Here is a 21,042-nt window from a genome sequence, read left to right as displayed (position 1 = left end):
AACACATTGACGCTACTCTCGAAGGATTTTGTAAGTGATTCAGGCAATCAGGACTTCAGCAGAAGTGCAGTTTGACTGAAAATGCATGTCACCTGTGGTTTGCAGTGAAAACATCGTCTGTCCTAATTTTTCTCATGTCCGAATAGGGTTTTGAGAGACTTGTCACCTGCCTTCTGCAGAGGGGTAGCACAGGTTTAAAATGGGCATTTTCCTCTCGTAAGATCAGCCCATGCAGTGAAGCGCCGCCTTACAATGTTTGTTTACCCCTTTTTATTTATCCTTTCCTGAAACCCTGGGGCTCGTGGTGGTTCCTTGCTAGTACTGGGATGAACAAGAGAGGTCTAGCTTGGCGTGGAATGTAAAAGACTAACGTGTGTGTGTGTGCGTTTAGGTCATCCTGTCTATTGAAGAAGGCTACAGACTGCCAGCTCCCATGGGCTGCCCGGCATCTCTGCACCAACTGATGCTCCACTGCTGGCAGAAGGAGAGAAATCACAGACCGAAATTCACCGACATCGTCGGCTTCTTGGACAAACTGATCCGCAATCCCAGTGCCCTGCACACCCTGGTGGAGGACATCCTCCTGTAAGCTGCCCCGTGTCGATTTCTTTCCCCCCTAGAAGCGTGTGTCTCAGCATCTCGGTGAGAATGCCAGGTAGCCGTGAGAGATTACACCTTGACCAGCGCCGAGTGGTCAACCTTTTAGAACATTTTGTGTAAATCATATTTTACCTATCAGCTGAAAAAGCAAAGTATTAACTCTAAAGAACCAACAGGTGGATTTTGTTTTTTACATGAAAGCAGTTTCCTCTTCTCATTTTTCTAAATCTTTTCTGGTTTTGTGTTTGTTTGTTTTTCTCTGGGCAGGGCTTTAGTTTTTCTATAGCATGTCGTTACTTACTCTCCTTCTTGGAAAGGATGCGTACATGCCTGCGGTCCCTCGCATTGTCTTGTCTGTGCCATGTCCTGTCCCTCTCTCTGAAAGGACGAGCAAGACAGGGGCAAATTGGGAGTCAGCCAGGAGTAAGGATGTTTCCTGCTGGCGTGATTACACCCAGCTGTGGTCACTTCCCATTCCTACAACCAGAAAAAGACAGATGACAAGACAAGAAAATGAAGGCACTCGGGCACCGTTTTATAGAAATCCGTGGAGTTGAGAAGAGCTACTCACCTCTCCCGAAATGCAAACGTAAAAGAGGAGAATGTCCGAAAAATAGATTAGTATCCATGTCTGAAAATATTACTTTTTAATACATCATTAAGCTGAAAGTGTGTTTCCTTATTTAGGCCACATTGGACCTAGAAATAGCCAGAGCTGCCTTTCCTGACTCGGAAGATAGCCAACAGCGTCTACAGACATTCAATTTTAGGTCACACTTTTAAGTCAGTATAACTTCTTAGTGACGCTAAAGCCGAAGGCTCTTCAAGGACAGCTTGAAACCGGCCTCAGTTCACAGCAAAGCACTTAAGAGTTCACCTCTAAATCACTAATTGGCAGCCTCAGTAAAGTGAAGCCAAGCATGAAATAGCTAGAGATTAAACTATTACTCTAGCCGTCTTCCCGAAAGCAGTCCACCATAGGAAGTGCTCAAAGAAAATAAAAGGAAGAAAGGGGGAAAGTGCCATAAAGGTACTTTGGATTTTACCATGAAAAAAAAACAATGGCTAGCCCCCAAAGGATTGTAAGCAGGGAACTGACATGACCACGTGTCACCCCGGGGATCACCCCCACTGGGTGTGCAATACAGGGCTGGAAAGGGAGCCATCTAGGTGCTTGAAATCCAAGCTAGAGGAGGTGAAGGGGTGCCTTAGGAAATGGGAGGGAGCTTCAGGTCAGGATAAGAGAGAAGTTTATTATTGGGGAAGGAAATCCAATGTGTCTTAGTCACTAATTGAATATGGAGGGAGGGGAAAGAAATGAATGAAGACTGTTTGTCAGTTTCTTTTTCCTTAGACCATCTGGTTACCATTCAGTATGAGAGAAAAGGGAGGGACACGGTTTTTTTGGTGGGTGGGACAGGGAGGGGGTATTTTTAAATGGAACAGATACCTTTAAGCATGGCGAATTGTCGATGCCTCTGAGACATCTAAGTGAGATATCCAGCAGGTTACATTTCAATATAAAAACATTTGCTGCAGCTTTAGATTTGCAGATCCTCGGCATATAGATTGTTGTTAATGATTTAATAGTTCAGAATGGCCAGCACGAAGAGGGAGAAGGAGAATAAACAGAAAAGGATGCAACACGCCCCCTGCCCCAAGATTGAATAAATGAACTGAAGAAGCGTTCCCAAAGGTGACAGAGAAAAAAAAAAAAACCCAGATCAGTAATGAGGAAGCAGTGGTGTCCTAGAAGCCAACAGAGCGGAGAATCTGGAGGAATGCAAGGCCCAAAGCTCCAGAGAGCTCTCGTAAGAGAAACAGTGGACTGTGTCCGTTGGCTTTCACAGGGGGTATTCACAATGGGCCTTCGTAAGAGCATTTTCATTAAGGTGCAGGAGCCATGGCAATAGAAGAGGAGTGAATAAGAAGTCGGAGAAGAATGCTTTTTAGAAAAAGAAACCTGTTTCAGAAGTGGGGGGAGTAATTAGAGGAAGTGATTGTAGGTTTTTATTTTTACTGTGGAGGAGCACTGGGCATGTTGTCATGTTAAGAGGAAGGTATAAACAGATAGGAAGCATGGAATGATTCGACATTAATGGAGGTACTTGAAAAACTGACAGCGGGAAAGCTCAGCCACTTGTTCTGACACCAAGAGCCCCTGCACGGGCAGTGTCCAGCAACACAGCTCTTCAACCACCGCAAGGCTACCGAAGCTGGCTTGTAGAGCCGGCCGTAGAAAGCTGGTAGGAAACACTTTGAAGGGAAATAGACCAAACAGAATTTCTTCCCTGCCTTTTAAGGAATATGAATCTGCATGGCATTTGGAAAAACATTAATAAAAAAATCTAAAGTTGAGTAAAAATAAAACATACAAACACACACACAAACCAGAGGTCAAGTTTATATTGGGGAGGTCATTGATCATGAATAAGTAGGGTGTGTGCGGTCGTCCCTGGGAGCAGGTCCGTGAGGCAAAGGCTCTGTGACAGCCTCCACCACCCATAGACTGGGAATTGGGATTCTTTAGTTAAAGTTGGCAGCTTGCTTTAATTCCAAAGTCTAATCTCTGGGAGACCAAATGGAACGTTTTGTGAGTGATCTGCCATCCGTATTTCTGACAAAGACACATGAGAAACTGTTTCTGACCTCTGTATCTTTTTCATTTGAGAAACAAAAAGAACCAGAGTTCTAAAGGTATCGGGCCTGACCCTTTATCAACATTTTCACACCTGCCTCGGTCCTACACACTGAACCCACTGGGCCAGGATCTATGATTTTATACTATTTTAGCTTTTAGGGATAATTGGAATGACCTTCTTGGTTGGTATACATAAGTCTATCTGCTTACCCCCAAAGCCACTCAGCTTCCCTGTCCCGAAACTGGGCTGTTTAAGGGGAAGACAGGTGATAAATCACGGTGTACCCACAGATGCTAAAGAATGTTTGGTTTGTTCTATGCCCCTTAATATGTGACGTTTGCCTCCATCTCCTGAGGATGAGTAGTCTTGTCTTTGAATGATGTTGAGCGAAGGAAACACGAAATAGCATGGAATGTTCATTTCTCTCCTCTCATGTAGCTCTCAAGCATGTGGAGGAGTCTGTTTAATCCGCAGCCAACCCTTATTGAAATCCCTGCCCTCTCCTTTGCTCTAGCATCCCCAAATGGCCCAGGCTTCTCGCACACTCATACTGACATAGCTCTCTCATCCATGGTGTCCCCATAGTGGTTATTCCACTCTACTGGCTTTTTTTCTCAAGAATCCACCTGAGAAGCGTGTATCCTCTTCTCAGCAGAGTTGTGAAAAGGGAAGAAATTAAGGAAACAAAGGAGGCCGAGAAAGGAAGGCTAGAAGAGTCACAGCTTCATAATTTTATAATACCACATTGGAAATTTCATAAACCCTCTCTCTGCATTCTTTCCTTTCAAAAATCAGAACGCCTAACAGTGGCGAGGGGACAGGGAACATATTTCTGGTCAAAATGTGCGCAGAGAAGTCTTTCATTACTTGAAGCACGAGTCCTCGCCCCTTTCTTCTCTGGATGTTAGTGTACCTGACACACTGCCAGCGGACTTGTCAGAGTGCTGTGCCATTCCTAGAATGCTTGCGTTGGCGCCTCAGCAAGAAAGTATGTAGGTATAGGACTACAAGTGAATGTGCTGATAGTCTAACCTTAATCAACTCCATGCTAAACGTTAACTGGGAAATGGGTCCTGACCCATCTTGTAGTCACTCTCAACCCCAAGGCAAGCAGACCCCTTAGAGTCCAGGGCTACACCGAAAAGCCTAGAGTTTAAGAACACAAAGTGGTTCGATAACATTACGATGAAGCGAGTCTTCCACTAACCCTTCCCTCCCCCACCCGTTTTCCTGCACATTCATTCTCCACCCTTGTCAGTCCCCAGCCCCCACCTTGTCTTCCCCCACACTGCATTCGACTTGGTTGCAGCCAGTTGAATAATGCCCTGTTAACAGAACAGAACTGCAGTCTAATAGGAAAATCATGTTTTCCCCCAACCCTGAATCCAGGTCCTCAGCATGGTCCTGGCATAGAATTTTACAGATTAGGAGCTGCTTGACCATCTGCTGAGAGGTGGCATCCACAGATGAGTACCAGATGCCCAGACAGACCGTGCCAGTCCCTAGTATTGCTTGCCTTAGAAGTCATGTGCTGCCCAGGCCAAGAAACTTATTTTCACTACACCCTGGGTCAGAGGTGGAGCTTGTAGAACATCCTAGCCACCATAGTACCTATGTGTCCGTTATTGAACTGTCAATCACTTACCTTGCAGTGCCACGGAGCCTGTGGAGCACTCATTAACAGTGTCACAATAAAAAAATTAAAAAAGCAAAAGCCCTATGTTCAAGAACTGTGAGTAAACATCATATAACTAAATGATAGTATCTCCTTCCATTCAGTTTAGAAACCATCTATAATGCTGCCATGAGAAGAGCATTTTCCATTCATTTCAAAGACATCTTGCTTAGAGCTGCCTAGGATCTACATAATCAGCACTGTTATATTCCTTTACAAAGTCGTGGACAACTTGTTTTGTTTTGATATTTGTTACTGGTACTTTTAATGACGTATTTTACGACAAAGTGACTGGCCAAAGTCAATGTTGTAATTGTGTGATAGAAAAGTGTATGGAAGTAGTATAGATATTAAATATTAATCGGGAGCCAGGAAATGCTGCCCTTGAAGCAATTGACATCACTAGCTGCCACAAGACAGCAATAAGAGTAATGTTATTTTAATTTCTAATACAACATGATGATCAAAGTTAACATTTGTTGAGAGCTTAATATGTGCCCCTCATTGTACTAGTCACTTCTACATGTTACATTATTTTATCCTTAATATTTTCCTCTGTTGTATGTGGGGTCTCTGAGTCATAATCAATTCAAAAGCACATCACGGCAACTATTCCCCAGCAGTACCCCCTATTAGGAAATGAAATCTCTAAGAGCAATTTTACTAAGGTAACCCAGAAAGTAGTTAGTAATTCCAGAATTTGACCAAGGACTATCAACTCTCAAGCCTTTATTCTCTCCACTGTGCAGTATAGAGTCATACAAAATAGCAAGATGTACATAGTATTTATTGTCAGAAATATGATTATAAGAAAAGAGGGTGAATTTTCACATTTTCAGGTAAAGAGAGTTTCTTTGGGTTAATCAGATTTTATAGATGAGGCATATTAAAATCCTAAGCGATTTTTAGTAGGCACAGAGAATTTTGTCCCACTAAACAAATACAAGGGTGCATTTGTCAGTCCAGGGAAACAGATACCCGATACAGCCCATGTATCTACCCAGCATTCCCTTCTCTGACCAGCCATTTGAAGAACAATACTTGAAAAAAGTAAAAAATATCTACAACAAAATAGAGAAACAAGGAAAGAACAGCAGCAATGAGGCTCCAGTAACCTGTCCTCGGGCAAAGTTGTAGATTGACTCTCCCCAGTGTTTCCCTTGCTCTGGCAGACATGACTAATCGTCCCAACACTCGTTCCCACTGAGCCCTGCTGCGGACTTCACAGCCTTTTCAGGACCACATTTCGACAGCCGATGGCCATGATTCACATTGAGCATGTGATAGGAAATTTATTTTCCATCCCTGGATTATGTTCTCACAAAACAGGCTTTCCTTAAGATTCAGCCGTCTAATGCTCTGGGCAGAGGGACCATACGCTGCCGAGAATGAGGGAACATTTTCATCAGAATATTGTTTCTGCTCTACATGTATGTATACCCGGTGCTCAAACACATCTATAGTTTTACATCTCGTGCTGAATTTCATTTCTTTACGTTTGCCACAATTAGTATCTTTCATTATGAGAATAAATACTCATAGCATTATAAAGGAAAACCTGAGGACTTAATAAGTAAAATGGCATCCCCCCCGGACGGGGGTGGGGGGGTGGGGGGGGGAGGGCGGTGGATGCTCCCAATTTAACATTGTGGAAAATTAGATCGTTTAAAACAAAGAGGTATTAACTGAAAATTCATTTTAATCATGGAAATACAGTTTTAACCATGCAGAATATCAGTTCCTTTGTTGTCTAATTATTACAAAAGAGTTCTAACATGTAGGGATTCGCAGCTCAGCTACAATAGGGAATCCTCCATCAGCATGAACTATCCATCTGGCACTTGACAGGGTTATACACAATCCTAGTGTGAAAGCTTCTGGGTAACATTGCATTTGAAAATTGTCTATGGATATCGAGTCTTTCATTAATTTAATTTGCACTTAAATTGAATAGCTTTCCTAATTCTAGGGCAAAGCTTTCTTTTCTACCTGACTAAATACATTCATTCTTCTTTTATTGGCAACGTAGAGTTGATTTTTACTGTACCAACCTCATATGACAGAGTAGAATAGTCCCAAAGGCTTTTCTTGACTGTAAATTTTATGGAAGCAGATTGACACATTTTTCTTCCAGAAAGACTTGGGGTAGCTTCAAACCACCAACAGCCATAGAACGCTTACTTATGTGCACTATTCGTTTCCCTTAGAGGTCAGCCCCCAAAGCAAACCTGCTAACTACCATATAGGACAGAGCAGAACGGCCCTATTGGACTTCCAAAGCTGTAAACCTTTTCAGGAGCAGCCTAGCCCATCTTTTTCCCATGCTGATGGATTCGAATGCTGATGGATTCGAACTTTCCCCCTTTTGGTTAGCAGCAAAGCACTTTAAGCACCTTGGTAGAAGATTACTTGCTGGGTTAGCTGACTAGTATGAAGGGCAGTCCCAGCGTCATCTGATGAGCAGTTCAAAGAAAAGCACTGCCAAGTATTGTGGTGAACACTGCGACGGATCCCAGGTCTGACTCTCGTTACTTGGGAACCCTTAACCTGGGACGTGGCTATATTGTTCTGCCTGTAACTGCATCACCCTCCACTTTGAAACCGATGGAAATAAATCAAAAATTTTGCAACATGAGTAAAAGGAACAAATTAAATAGTGTGGTAGTTAATAGATTATAGATAGACTGACCATTGTAATCATCATTCCGTTTTCTAGGTTGTTCATTAAATGGAATAAAATGAAAGTAGAACATTCATGATGAATCAGCCATCATGTCAGAGAGCAAACTTTTTTGCAGATAGTTTCATATTCGATTTAAATCATCACTTATTTAATGAGTTCTATAATACGCTCAGCATTGTACAAGGGTCTACAGAAAAAAAAGATGTATGAGGCATCATTTCTGCTATCAAAAAGCTTTAATTTACTCTTTAAGAAATCGAAACTTTCTTCTTATGCATTTGTCCCAAGGGAGTAATTCAGCTGAAGCAAAAAGGTATACCTTCTAAGACTGCATGGCCCTCTATAATAAAATAATATTGTTAGTAATCTAATAGTCCAACTTTAGGGAATTAACTCAATGAATTATTAACCATCAATTTACACAGCAGTATACACTTAGTTGAATAATAGTTATGAAGATTGTATAAACATGAAAAATATCCATAAACTTGTAAAACAAAGTACAATATAAAATAGAATTTACCCCATCCTTATAGGTATGCTATTATAAATGTGAGAACTAGAAGTGGGTGGGGTTGGAAACAGAGTGATAAATGAGAGAAAGAGGCAGGATTGCGCTGTGGTTAATCACCTGACTGCTGAGCAGAAGGTCAGCAGTTCAAGCCTAGCTGTTCCATGGAAGAGAGATGTGCGACCTGCTCCTCTAACGATTCCAACAACGGGGCTGCTCTGAGTCAGATGGACTCCGTGGCACCCAACAACCTAGAGGAAGAATGAGAGGAAGTGTTCATTGATGACTTCTTAGTAGAATAGTAGCTTTAACAAAATAGCAAACTTAGATATTTTAACAATGTATCAACTAATCCCATTTTGGTTTTCAGAATCAATTACATGCATAGGTCAATAATTTATATTGTTTTAATCGACACACCCACATATTAATTAATGTACAATATACCAACATGTTATATTTACATATTGTATAACATGTAAATATTAATATGTGGATGCCAATTAGCACATAAATGTATCACATTACTATATAATTCACGTCTATTGGTCGATGCCAACTCATAGGGATCCTATAGAGCAGGAAGAACTGCCCCTGATAATGCTTTACCAGGGTAGAAAGCCCGTCTCCTGGGGAACAGCTTGTGGTTTTGAACTACTGACTTTGTGGATAGCAGCCTAAAGCAAACCACTTCACCATCAGCACTCCTCACATTAATATATAATCTCTGAAAAATAGATCTGTCATATTAAAAAAAAAAGACCTGTCACTGTATTGGACAGGGTTCTCTAGAGAGACAAACCAGATTGCTAGTAATTATATATAAATATATTTATAAAGATAGATATATAATTCAAGAAATGAACCGTTAAATAATATACAGATAGATAATACAAGAAATTAACAGTTAAATTATAAAGCAGTGAGACACTAGCAGTCCTTCAAGTTTTGAGAGCTGCCAGTTGCCAGACCCCTTCTGTAGAGAGAGCTGGGCTATATATACCCAGGCAGCAACTGTCATCAACTGTCAGTCCCCAGCTCTAGAGATGAACATTCCAATCGTGTGGGCTTAAAGGGACCTCAACTTACAGCGACACAGTCCACAGGCAAGGCATCCCACAGGTAGTGTACCCCTTTAAACTGAGACACAGAACAACCAAGGTGAGGCTCACTGAGCCATTTATCCCTCTGCCCTTCAGTTAATCCTACTTGTGTTTATCGGCCAGGCTGGCACAATAAACTGTAGCAGTCACCAAGCCAGTTCTGATTCATAGTGACCTTATCAGACAGAAGGCTTTCCATCTTTACAGGGAAGGAGAGCCTCAGTTTTCTCCTGCGAGTCGCTGGTGGAGTCAAACTACTCACCTTCCAGTTCGCAGTCTAACATGTAGCCCACTACACAACTTGGGTTCCTTATATGAATAGTATATACAAAAATAATTTGTGTATAATTGATTCTGATACAACCTTATTTGTTGAAAACCAAGATGAATTGAAGCACTTACTGATGAAGATAAAAAAAATTACAGCCTTCAATATATGCCACCTCAACATAACAAAACCAAAATCTTCACAATTGGACTCATATTGGGCAAGCTGACTTCAAACTACTGACTTTTCAGGTAGAAACCAAGCACTTTGACCACGGCACGACTGGGGCTCTTTGCAGCTCTCCATGCTGTGCAAATTGTATTACTTTTAACATTTTTCCCAGTGACGACTGTTTTCTATGTTTGATACTTTAAAAAAACTAGAATTAAAGACTATAATTATGTCTTTAAAACATAATTTTCCTATCTAAATTGATGTGTCAATTATCTGCCCATCCCTAAGCCTTAAATGTAACATTACTTATTAACTGCTACCTATTAAATGTTAGCCTTTTTCCTAATCTAGATTACCCATAATTCAGACCTGGAATTTTCAAAATTCTACTCTTTAGTCCCTTGATCCCTTTTCTCCCCCATGATGTGTGCTTTTCCCGTGTGAGTTGTAGATTTTGCTGTAAAGATCTTTCTCAGGTGGGCAGCCACCACTAGTGACCAAGCTGCAGCAATTTCTGCATGCTCAGCGAAGGGCAGGTTGAATTTATCATTGTTCATGTTTGATAAGGGAGGGCACTTATTGTTTATTAGATAACATTCCAGAGAATTCATGTAAGGGTAATGGTACCGAGCCCTCAAAGCGAGAAAATAGCAACATTTTTCAACTCCATAGTAAGATAAGGTGAAAGAAAAGTTATTGCACAGTGGCTGTGAACAATGAGGGGCCCCTGACCTTACTAAATCAGCTGCCAGTGCAGCCTTAGAAAGGCCAAAGAGTAACCACGTTACTAAAGATGTGTGGAGAGAAAGGGAATTATGGTATTGAAACATTCTGAGAGCAAATAGTGACTGCTTTTCAACAGGGAACTAGGCCATTTCAGTCACTTGGTATACAGTAAGTCCTTCTGTGACCTTTCTCTTCTAAGGACATAAAATTAGCAAATTACATTTCCACTCACCAATTACATGAAATTGTCAAAGCTCAAGCGTTATTCTAGCACCATCTCAGGAGAGAGAAGCGGAACTGCTCTGACCACGTGGGTACATCAGGAATGACACAGGACTTTGAAGGGAAGTCACTTAAAGTCACTCTGCTCATTTAGTTTCCTGTCGACGAACTTCTTGGACATGTCATTGAAACATATGAGATCCACGCTGTTTTGGAGTAGAACCTTCTCTCAGTTTTCTAACAGATGTGACTTCAATGATATTATTAACAGCTCGGGTACCCCAGTCGTTTAGATATCTAAGCTTAGGCAGTGAGATGCAGCAGCATTTCCCAAGGTGTGCTCCATAGAAACTGGACAAATAGGAAAATGTTGCAGATGCTAGGCCGACTTCTCTTAGTCGCAATCACACTACAGCAATGAAAAGTCTGAGAACGGTGGCGACTGAAAAAATCTGTTTAACTACATTTGCTGTGGCTGTCTTTATTATGATATGGTTTTTAATATTTTTATGTATTTGATAATGCTCATTTATATGAAATTTTCGAGTAAGTGCTAAGAAAATACAGCTACGATTCAAATATTCAAGTATTCGTAGATGTTGGGATACCGTTTCAATCGCTGGATATTACTCCCGGTTGTTTCAGGTAAAATCAGTAATCAGTCTAAGATCAGTTCAAATGAAACCACTCACAGTCAAACAGGGTCGCATTTGTAGTACAGGAAAAAAAGAATGTGGTTTATCAGCCTCTAACATGGGAAGTGCGGTAACAGAGTTAAGCAATGATAAGAAGGACCCCAAGCCAAACCCACTGCCATCTAGTCAATTCTGACTCAGAGTGACACTCCACAGAGTTTCTGCATCTCTATATCCCTGTGGGAGTACACAGCCTCATCTTTCTCTGGAGGAGGAGCAGGTGGGTTTGAACTGCACACCTTACAGTTAGCAAGCCAGTGCCTAAACTGTGTTGCCACTAAGGCTCCTTTGAAAAGGGCCAAGTCATTGTTAAAAGGTAAATTAATATGATGTATAGTATTAGCATACATTTCATGTAGTCCAATTGTATAGAAAATACAAAACTCCCCGTATTTTTCCCTGTCACCCTTCTTCACCCTACCCGACCATCAACTAGACCTCAGTTTAGACAAAGGATTGCCAACTTGACGGTCAAAGAAAAATGAAAGAAATTCATTCTAGGCCTTCTTTAGGAGCTCTGTCCTGACCAGTTCCAAAGGGCACCTTTTGTACCTGTCAGGAGTCATCTGGGGCCGACAATGGACAGCTTGTATGGACAACTGCCTGACTTGTTGCTCCTGAAGACCCGAGCCCTGGTGATGAATAAATATTTGAAAATTGATTTTTATTGAAAAGACCTTTCAAGTCTCACCTTATTTAAACATCTGTTTTTCTGCAGGCCTTTTTTTTTTTATAACGCTGAGTGCATTGTAAAAAGTCATTAAATAAGTGGTGATTTAGAATTAATTACAAAGTTGACTGCAAAAAAAGTTTGCTCTTTGGTATGATACCTGATTAGTAATAAACAGATACCATTCCTGACATCAAGGAATTTTATCTTAAAAGTTAAAAAACTCCATCCTTATGTATCTTTCCGCAGGAAATAATTTAATCTTCACCCCCATGTATGTGTAGCAGAACCATACACTTTTCAATACACAGTTGAGGAATTTTTATTTAATATGGCTTAATCATCTGTATTAATAGATTATCCTTTTCTAGTATAAGGGTGAGGTGGTTGAAATATGAATGGTAAAACCATTACCAAAAAATGCTCCAAAAATGAATCTCATAAACTATGGCGCTAGTTAAGTCTATGCAGTCTTTCATTCTTTGACATTATAAAATACTAAAAGCAAAGGAATTAAAAGATAGATTAATTTTTAATATTCCTATAAAAAGTCAGTGGCGTGTTTAGTGTTAATTTTACACAAACACTAAATATATTTTTAAAATAAGATAGATACTGTTTTACAAATTGATATATACTCTCAGGTTAAATAATTTTTGAAATGATGTCTTTGTTACTCTAGAAGGAAAATATAGCATGCCTAGTAGCATAAAAGCATTTTAATACCAAGTAGTCCAAAAACATACAAAATATCTTTTTTACATTTTTCATTAGTTGCTCCCATAAAGAGAATAATATACTTAACTGCTAAAATGCATTAGATAGACAACTGAGTTATTTTTACTATCATTTCTAAGGTTCAATCTACTTTTATGTCCTCTGCCCAATGTTTGCTATTACATACATACAAACAAATGTATGTATAAAGACATATAAATATATATATGTATCTACATACACATCCCCTAAACTTTCTAAAATATAAATTTAAAACTATATTTTATATTAGAATTAGAAACCCATTCTAAAATAGAATCCATTTGAACCAGACCTTAAGAACAAAAACAAAAATAAAGATTCACCAAGGGTGGATAAGGAGTCCTGGTGTGTTAGGGTACTTTAGAGAAACAAATCCACAGAAACACATGTGTAAGAGAGAGTTTTATATAATGGGAAAGTACATATCAAGAAAACATCCCAACCCAGTGCTGCCCAAGCCCACAAGTCCGACATTAACCCATATGTCCACCACCAATCCACAAAGTCCTCCTCCATCTCACAAAAGAGACGCAATGATGCCAACTGCAGGAGGAAAGCCGAATCAGTGAATGCATAAGCATCTCAGCGCTGGCAGGCGTCTCCACACGGCTGCTCCAGCACCCAGGGCTGCATCAGGGTAGGTCCATGTGGCTTCTCCTTGGAGATGTCTTGCAGGAAGTGAGCCTTGCCAGCTGAAGCAGGGAACTGCTAAGGCAGCTGCACCCAGGTGCGACCATCACACAGCAAGAGACCTGAGAACTAGAAAGGCGAGGCTCACTGAGCCATTTATCCCTCTGCCCCTCAATTAACCCCACATGTGTTTATCGGCCAGGTTGGCACAATAAACTAACGACCTCACCTGACATTGCGAACAGCCAAGTGCTTGGCAACTAACTGAAAGGTTGGCGTTTGAAATTACCCCGTGGCTCTTTGGGAGAAAGACCTCGAGATCCGTTTCTGTAAAGATTACAGCCCAGAAACCCCTGCGGCAGCTCTCCTCTCTCACACGCAGTCTCCAGGAATTGAAATCAACTTCATGACACCAACCACAACAGGTGCTACCTGCCTTCTAATTTTTCAACCTGCCTCCAGTTGGGGTTTCTTTGTTTTGAACTTTATTATTACCTGTGGTTTGGGCTACATACTCTGTTTTGACATATGTAAAAGGTATTCATACAACTGAACTCTAGAAGAGTGAAAGCCAGAAAACGGAACTCATTGCCATTGAGTTGCGTCAATTCTGACACACCGCGCTCCTACATGGCAGGGTGAAACTGCTGCTGTGGGAAGCTGTGTGTCTTTACTGGAGTAGAAAGCCTCATCTTTCTTCCGCAGAGCTGCTAGCTCCAAAGGATTACTCTGCGACCCACTACGCCACCAGAGTTTTTTTGAAGAGATAATAGTGATTATTGAATGTTTCAGAAAACAAATAAATGTAGGCTTCGTCAAAGAATTCACCATAAAAAGGAAGATGAACTATCATAGTAAGTGATGAAAAGACAGAAGAGTATGGATTTCCGGGCAGACCCAAAAGGGTGAGAGTAAACAGATTGGCTCGTGACTCTCCAAGTGGAAGTGGGATTAGGCTAATTCTCAAATTCAGAAACACGGTTGTATGCCAGAAGTTAGCAAGGCGTGGGTTTTCCCAAGTTCCATCAATTATTAGACCTATTAGTGACAAAAGGCAGATGAAGACAAACGGGCAAGTGAAGTTGACAAGGGTTTGACAGATAAGAGTGGTTAATTACAGTTAGATGAAAAAATGTGAGATTCTTTTTAATGCAAGATGAAAAACCTGAGATGTAGGAATATGGTAAAAAGGAAAAGGGATGCTGAGTAATTCTCGCCTTTCTAACTTTAATGTTCTCCTTTGATCTGTTTCTTTTTCCCTCACAGAATGCCAGAGTCCCCTGGTGAAGTTCCTGAATATCCTTTGTTCGTCACAGTTGGTGACTGGCTGGATTCTATAAAGATGGGGCAATATACAAATAACTTCGTGGCAGCAGGTTTTACAACTTTTGACGTGATTTCAAGAATGAGCATCGAGTAAGTGGCACTAGGATTATTACTGTGTTTAGATGCTCCATTCTGAGGATCGTAAATTCGCATGCTGAATCCGGGATGCCCTGGTTTATTACGGCTGCTATGCTGGTCCGCGTCTTTTCTCACCATTTCTGATGATTGCTCTATTGGAAGTTAGATGGACATCACACTTTTAATACACTTTTAACTTTGCAGTAGTATTTTGAATTCATGCAGTCTTCTAACATATTCTAGTTGCTTTTGAAATTACTTTCCTTCACCTTAACAAATTATTAAAGGTTCATATATATCACCATTGCATGATTGAGCCCAATTTTCTTCATCGAGTTAATAAAAAAGTATCACATAATTTCAGAGCTCCTTTGTGCTTTATGCTCATGGGCATTTTCCCACCATTTCAAAGATGATCCTTTGCCTGATTGCTCTAAAATGTTCAACATCAATTTAAAAGATCAGATACTAAAAATATTAGATTTAGCCATATGAAATTGTCATTGTTTTAAGTACTGACCATTTTACATAATGCGATGGCATTTTTTAATCATTTTATTGGGGTTTTGTACAACTCTTATCACAGTCCATGCATCCATCCATCGTGTCAAGCACATTTGTACATTTGTTGCATCATCATTCTCAAAACATTTGTTTTCTACTTGAGCCCTGGGTATCAGTTCCTCATTTTCCCCCTCCCTCCCTGCTCCCCACTCCCTCATGAACCCTTGATAATTTATAAATTATTTTGTCATATCTTACACTGTCTGTTGTCTCCCTTCATCCACTTTTATGTTGTCCATCCCCCAGGGAGGAGGTTATCTGTAGATCCTTATAACCCATTTCCCTTTCTACCCCACCTTCCCTCTACTCACCCAGGATTACCATTGTCACCACTGGTACTTAAGGGATCATCTGTCTTGTATTCCCTGTGTTTCCAGTTCCTAAATGTACCAGTGGACATTCTCTGGTCTAGCCGGATTTGTAAGATAATATTGGGATCATGATTGTGTTGGGGGAGGTAGCATTTAAGAACTACAGAAACGTTGTATGTTTCATCATTGCGACACTGCACCCTGACTGGTTTGACTCCTCCCTGAGACCCTTCTATAAAGGGATGCCAGTTGCCTACCGATGGGCGTTGGATCTCCACTCTGCTCTCCCCCTCATTTACAATGATATCATTTTTTGTTCTTTGATGCCTGATACTTGAACCCTTTGACACCTCATGATCACACAGGTTGGTGTGCTTCTACCATATGGACTTTGTTGCTTCTGAGCTAGATGGGCGTTTATTTACCTTCAAGCCTTTAAGACCCCAGACGCTATATCTTTTGATAGCCTGTCACCATCAGCTTTCTTCACCACATTTGCTTATGCACCCATTTGTCTTCAGTGATCATGTCGGGAAGGTGAGCATCATGGAGTGCCAATTTAATAGGACAAAGTGTTCTTGCATTGAGGAAGTACTTGAGTGAGGTCCAATGTCCATCTGTTACCTTTATACTAAACCTATAAATATATGCACATAGATCTATTTCCCATCATTATATATAAATAAATTTACATATGTACATACCTGTATTTAGACCTCTATAAATGCCCTTTGCCTCCTAGTTCTTTCCTCTATTACCTTTTACTTTCCTCTTGTCCCACTATCATGTTCAGCCTTCATTTGGGTTTCAGTAATTTCTCTTGGTTACATTGCCCTTGATCAATCCCTACTAGGCCTCTTACACCCTCCTTGCCTCTGATTTTGGATCACTTGTTGTTCCCTTGTCCCTGGGTTGGTCAACACCACCTCCTTTCCCCCACCTTCCCCCCTTCCATGTCTCCCCTGGAACCATTGGTCCCACTGTTTTCTCCTCCAGACTGCTCATCCAGCCTAACTTCTCTAGATAGACCACAGAGATAATACTATGCAGAAGAAACAAGATATAGCAAAACAAAGTGACAAAAGAAAACAAAAGACAACAAAAAAGTGGCAACATTTTAAAAATTTATTAATTAAAAAGTAATTAAAATGAAAAAAAAAAACCTCTAAATAGTTCTAGGTCTTTTGTTGACCTCTACGAGTGTCCTCCAGTTGAGTCCAGTGGGATGCTATGCCCTGGCCCCAAAGTCTATCCTTGGCACTCCCTCGGGACCTCCCTGCTCTGCTCCCCTTGCTGCTCTGCTGCACACATTTAGTGTTTTGCCTCAATGTGATGGGGCCAGACCAGGCCAATCATGATACTGGGTCTCCAGTGTTGTTCCCTGTAGGTTCAGGGCTCAGCAAGAAATGTCGTGTCTCATAGCGGGGCCAGCATATGGTCCACTCTGTGCATTGACTGTTCTGAGTAAGGATGGGCCAGAATGTGCTCCACTCTCTTTTCCTCCCCCCTCATTTCTCCCATGTGCTCTGATCAGACATGTCCCTTTCCTTGAGCTACAGCTTCAGTGTTGTCCTCTGAAATAAATTCTTCTGTGGGGAGGGGCAGCTGTCTGTGTAGTTGGAATTGGGGCCAGGCCCTCAGACTCCTCCATTGGCTCCCCACTGCATGCCAGCACACTGCATTCACATTCCGGAAGACTGGGTTGAAGTCTGGTCCCTCTTTCCCTGTGGAGAAATAAACAATACCCCCTCCCCACTTGGGTGGGTTAGTGGCTTGTTCCCCTGCTACACATTTCCATCTCTTTTTTCCCTTTTCCCACCCGCCTCCTTTTTAGTTGGCTACCATATGTAGCCCTGGATTTGGTCTCGCCCCTGCCATACTACCTGGACTTCACCCCAAGAATGTTTGTATACAGTAGTTTTTACCCTATGCCCCTTTTGCATTTTTTTAAAGCTTACCTCAGTGGACTCATGTTGTACTTGACCTTTTGTGCTTGGCTTGTCTTAGCATAATTTCATCCAGTTCTTCCCATGCAGCAATATGCTTCATGCATTCATCACTGCATAGTACTCCATTGTATGTGTGTACCACAGTTTTTTTAATCCATTTGTCTGTTGTTGGAAATTTAGGTTGTTTCCAACTCCTTGCGATTGTAAACTGTGCCGCAATGAACATTGGAGCACAGATGTCTGGCTGTGGTGTGTTTCTTGCCTCTTCTGGGTATGTGCCCAGTAGGGGGATTGCTGGGTCTTATGGTAGCTCAATTTCCATCAGTTTGAGAAATTGCCAAATCTATTTCCATAATGGCTGTACATACCTACAGGTCCACCAGCAGTGGATGAGAGTTCCTATTTCACCAGAGCCTCTCCAACACTTGTTGCTTTCTGATATTTTGCATTTCCCTTATGGGTAACGATCAGGAACATTTTCTCATCAGTTTCTTGGTCATTCAGATTTCTGCCCCGGTGAAACTTCTGTTCAGGTCCTTTGCCCACCTCCTCAGTGGGCAGTTAGTTTTTCTCCTATTGTAAGCTTGCAAAGTATTGTAGATATCAGTAATAAGGCCTTTGTCTGAAGTGTCATTGCTAAAGATGTTTTCCCAGTCCGCGGGCTCTCTTATTATACTCTCAGTGAATTATTTCGATGTACGCAGGTGATTTATCTTCAGTATATCCCACTTGTCAATGTTGGGCTTCCCTGTATTTGTATCCTTCCCTATTTCTGATAGCCTATGTATTCCCTGTGCCAAGGTTCTCAGGTTTGTCCCAATTCCCTCATTAATGGCCCTAAATGTTTGGGGTTTTACCTCAAGGTCTATGATCTACCTTGAGTTTATTCTTGTGCATGGAGTGAGGTAAGGGTCTTGCTTCATTTTTCTGCAGGGAGATGTCCATTTTTTCCAGCACCATTTATTGAGAAGGGCATTCGTTTCCCATTTGATATTTTTGGGGGCCATTATCAAAAATCAGTTGCCTGTATGCTGATGTTTTTATTTCTGGGTCTTCGGCTCTTTTCCATTTGTCTGAATATTTTTCATCATACCAGTACCACATTGTTTTGACTACTGTTGCCGTATAGTATGTGATAAAGTCAGGTAGAGCAAGCCCTCCCACTTTGTCCTTCTTGAGGAGTTCTCTCCTAATTCTGGGCTTCTTCCCCCTCCATATGAAGTTGGTAATCAGTTTTCAAATTCTTTGAAAAAGGATGGTGGTATTTGTATTGGGATAGCATTAAACTTATATAGTGCCTTGAGCAGAATTGGCATCTTTACTATATTGAGTCTTCCAAACCATGAGCATAGGATATGCTTCCATTTGTTGAGGTCACTCTTAGTTTCTTGTAATAGTGTTCTATAATTTTCCTCGTACAAATCTTTTGTTTTTTAATAAGGTATATCCCTAGATATTTCAATCTCTGCTTGGCTATCATTAATTGCCTCTTCTGTGATCTTGTCTGATGTGTAGAGAAGACCGATAGACTTCTGTTTGTTGATCTTGTATCCTGGCACTCTGGCATATCCTCTATTTCTTCCATACTCTACTTGTGGGGTTTAAGGGATTTTTGATGTATAGAATCACATCATCTGTGAATAATGATAATTATGCCTCTTCCTTCCCCATATGAATAACTTTGATATCTTTTCTTTGTCTTATGTTGTTAGCTAGGACCTCCAGTACGATGTTAAATAGGAGTGGGGACAAGGGGCATTCTTGTCTGGTCCCCCCTTTCAATGCAATTGTGTTCATCTTTTCTACATTGACTACCACGTTGGCGGTTGGTTTTTTCATGGACAGCTTGTAAAATATCGAGGAATTTACATTCTATTGCTATCTACTTGAATGTCTTAAACTGGAATGGGGATGGCAAGTTTGTAGACATTTTATTGTGAACTAGGTAAAGCTATATTGCCTTCCCTTTCACCTAAGTTACAGGCTAGTGACTTCTCCTCACTTCCACTCCTGATATAAGAATATTTTAGTGTGAAAACTTCCTCTTGACTCTTTACAATAGTGGTGTCGTACAATAGTTGTGCTTGTGTGATAGTCTAATTTCACTCAGCATAATATCCGCCTGGATCATCCATGTTATGAGGTGTTTCACAGGTTCATCGCTAGTCTTTCACATTACATAGTGTTCCATTATGCATATGCACCCAAAATGTTCTCTATCCAGTCTCCCACAGTAACATTTTTTTAAATGACTGTGAGAACTCAAAGGATTCCACATTGTATTTTCCACCCTACATGGCCATTATTTTGTTATTATTGTTGAAAATTTATGTAATCAACCTAAATTATTATGATCATTAGGCCTATGAAATTTCTGAACATTACATAAGTAGTTAGATTTGAAATTTTTCCCTGTGCCATTAAATTTGATATTATCATGATATATTATTTGATGCTATGGAGGAGGGAAAAAATGAATAAACCTTAGCTCTTCATTTTGACACTCTTAAACTCTCCTTTACCAATTACACTCCTTTGGGCAAATTCACATAGCAAATCTGACATGGTGCATATTACCAGATCTCAAAGTTCATTTTCTCTCTCTCTCATTCTTGTCAGATCTAACACACATCCATATTGATTTTTCTTCTCTTTCTTCTTGCCTTTCTCTCAGGGACATTAGAAGAATTGGAGTACTACTCATTGGACACCAGAGACGAATAGTCAGCAGTATACAGACTCTACGTTTACATATGCTGCACATACAGGAGAAAGGATTTCATGTATAAGAGTACTATGAGCACCTGTGTTCTGTGCCTCAGCATTTCTAAAGTGGAAGACATCCTCTATGCTATCCTCTCTTCTGATTCTCCAAACATCGCTTCATAAACTGCCGTCTCCACTCAGACTACGGGTTCATACCTTAGGTTCTCGCTTCCAACCTGGATTTTAAAACCGTGCTATATAGCTCCTCTCTCACTAACCTGCAAATAAAACCATGGCCCGCTGCAAATTTTTGCTACACAATGGTAAATCACTCAGCATGGATGTGTAACTGTATTGGGGAAGTATTTGCTGGCTTACTGGAGAAGCTTTTGCCTAGGATGGCTTCCTTAATGATGTATTTAGAGTTTGATAGATAAGAAAGTCAGAAATCTCTTACTTTTATTTCATGTTTTCTGATCAAGTAGCTTCCAAATTAACATAAGCATTTATTTTTTAGATAATTATATTCAACTCTATGGGTTGTATTTTTACTTTATTTTATAGTAGTTTAACTGTTGGTGCCTGATCTTGTTTATGGAAATAACCAATGGTTTCATGTAGTGAATTCTTCTCATGTGTGACTGTGGGAGAAGAGGGTTTGGGGGAGGGAGAGGGATCAAAGGACTGGGCTATAAAGTGTTCTAAGGCTGGGTTTGTCTCTTTTAAAAAAAATGTCATTCAATCCTGGAG

At 40.7% G+C, this 21,042-nt stretch overlaps 1 protein-coding gene across 1 annotated transcript in view; it reads left to right on the top strand.

The window, feature by feature from the left end:
• Nucleotides 1-20,375, top strand: part of EPHA6 (EPH receptor A6) — a 1,136,602-nt gene extending 1,116,227 nt beyond the window's left edge. The window contains 3 exon segments of the mRNA XM_075543438.1: nt 392-585; nt 14,625-14,774; nt 20,261-20,375. Of these exon segments, the coding sequence (XP_075399553.1) occupies nt 392-585; nt 14,625-14,774; nt 20,261-20,375 (459 nt within the window).
• The last annotated feature ends 667 nt before the right edge of the window (nt 20,376-21,042 follow it).

Source organism: Tenrec ecaudatus, chromosome 2 (assembly GCF_050624435.1).
Source record: "Tenrec ecaudatus isolate mTenEca1 chromosome 2, mTenEca1.hap1, whole genome shotgun sequence".
NCBI classification, from domain to species: domain Eukaryota; kingdom Metazoa; phylum Chordata; class Mammalia; order Afrosoricida; family Tenrecidae; genus Tenrec; species Tenrec ecaudatus.
Note: the sequence above shows the minus strand (reverse complement) of the source record. Positions and strands in the feature narration are given on the sequence as shown.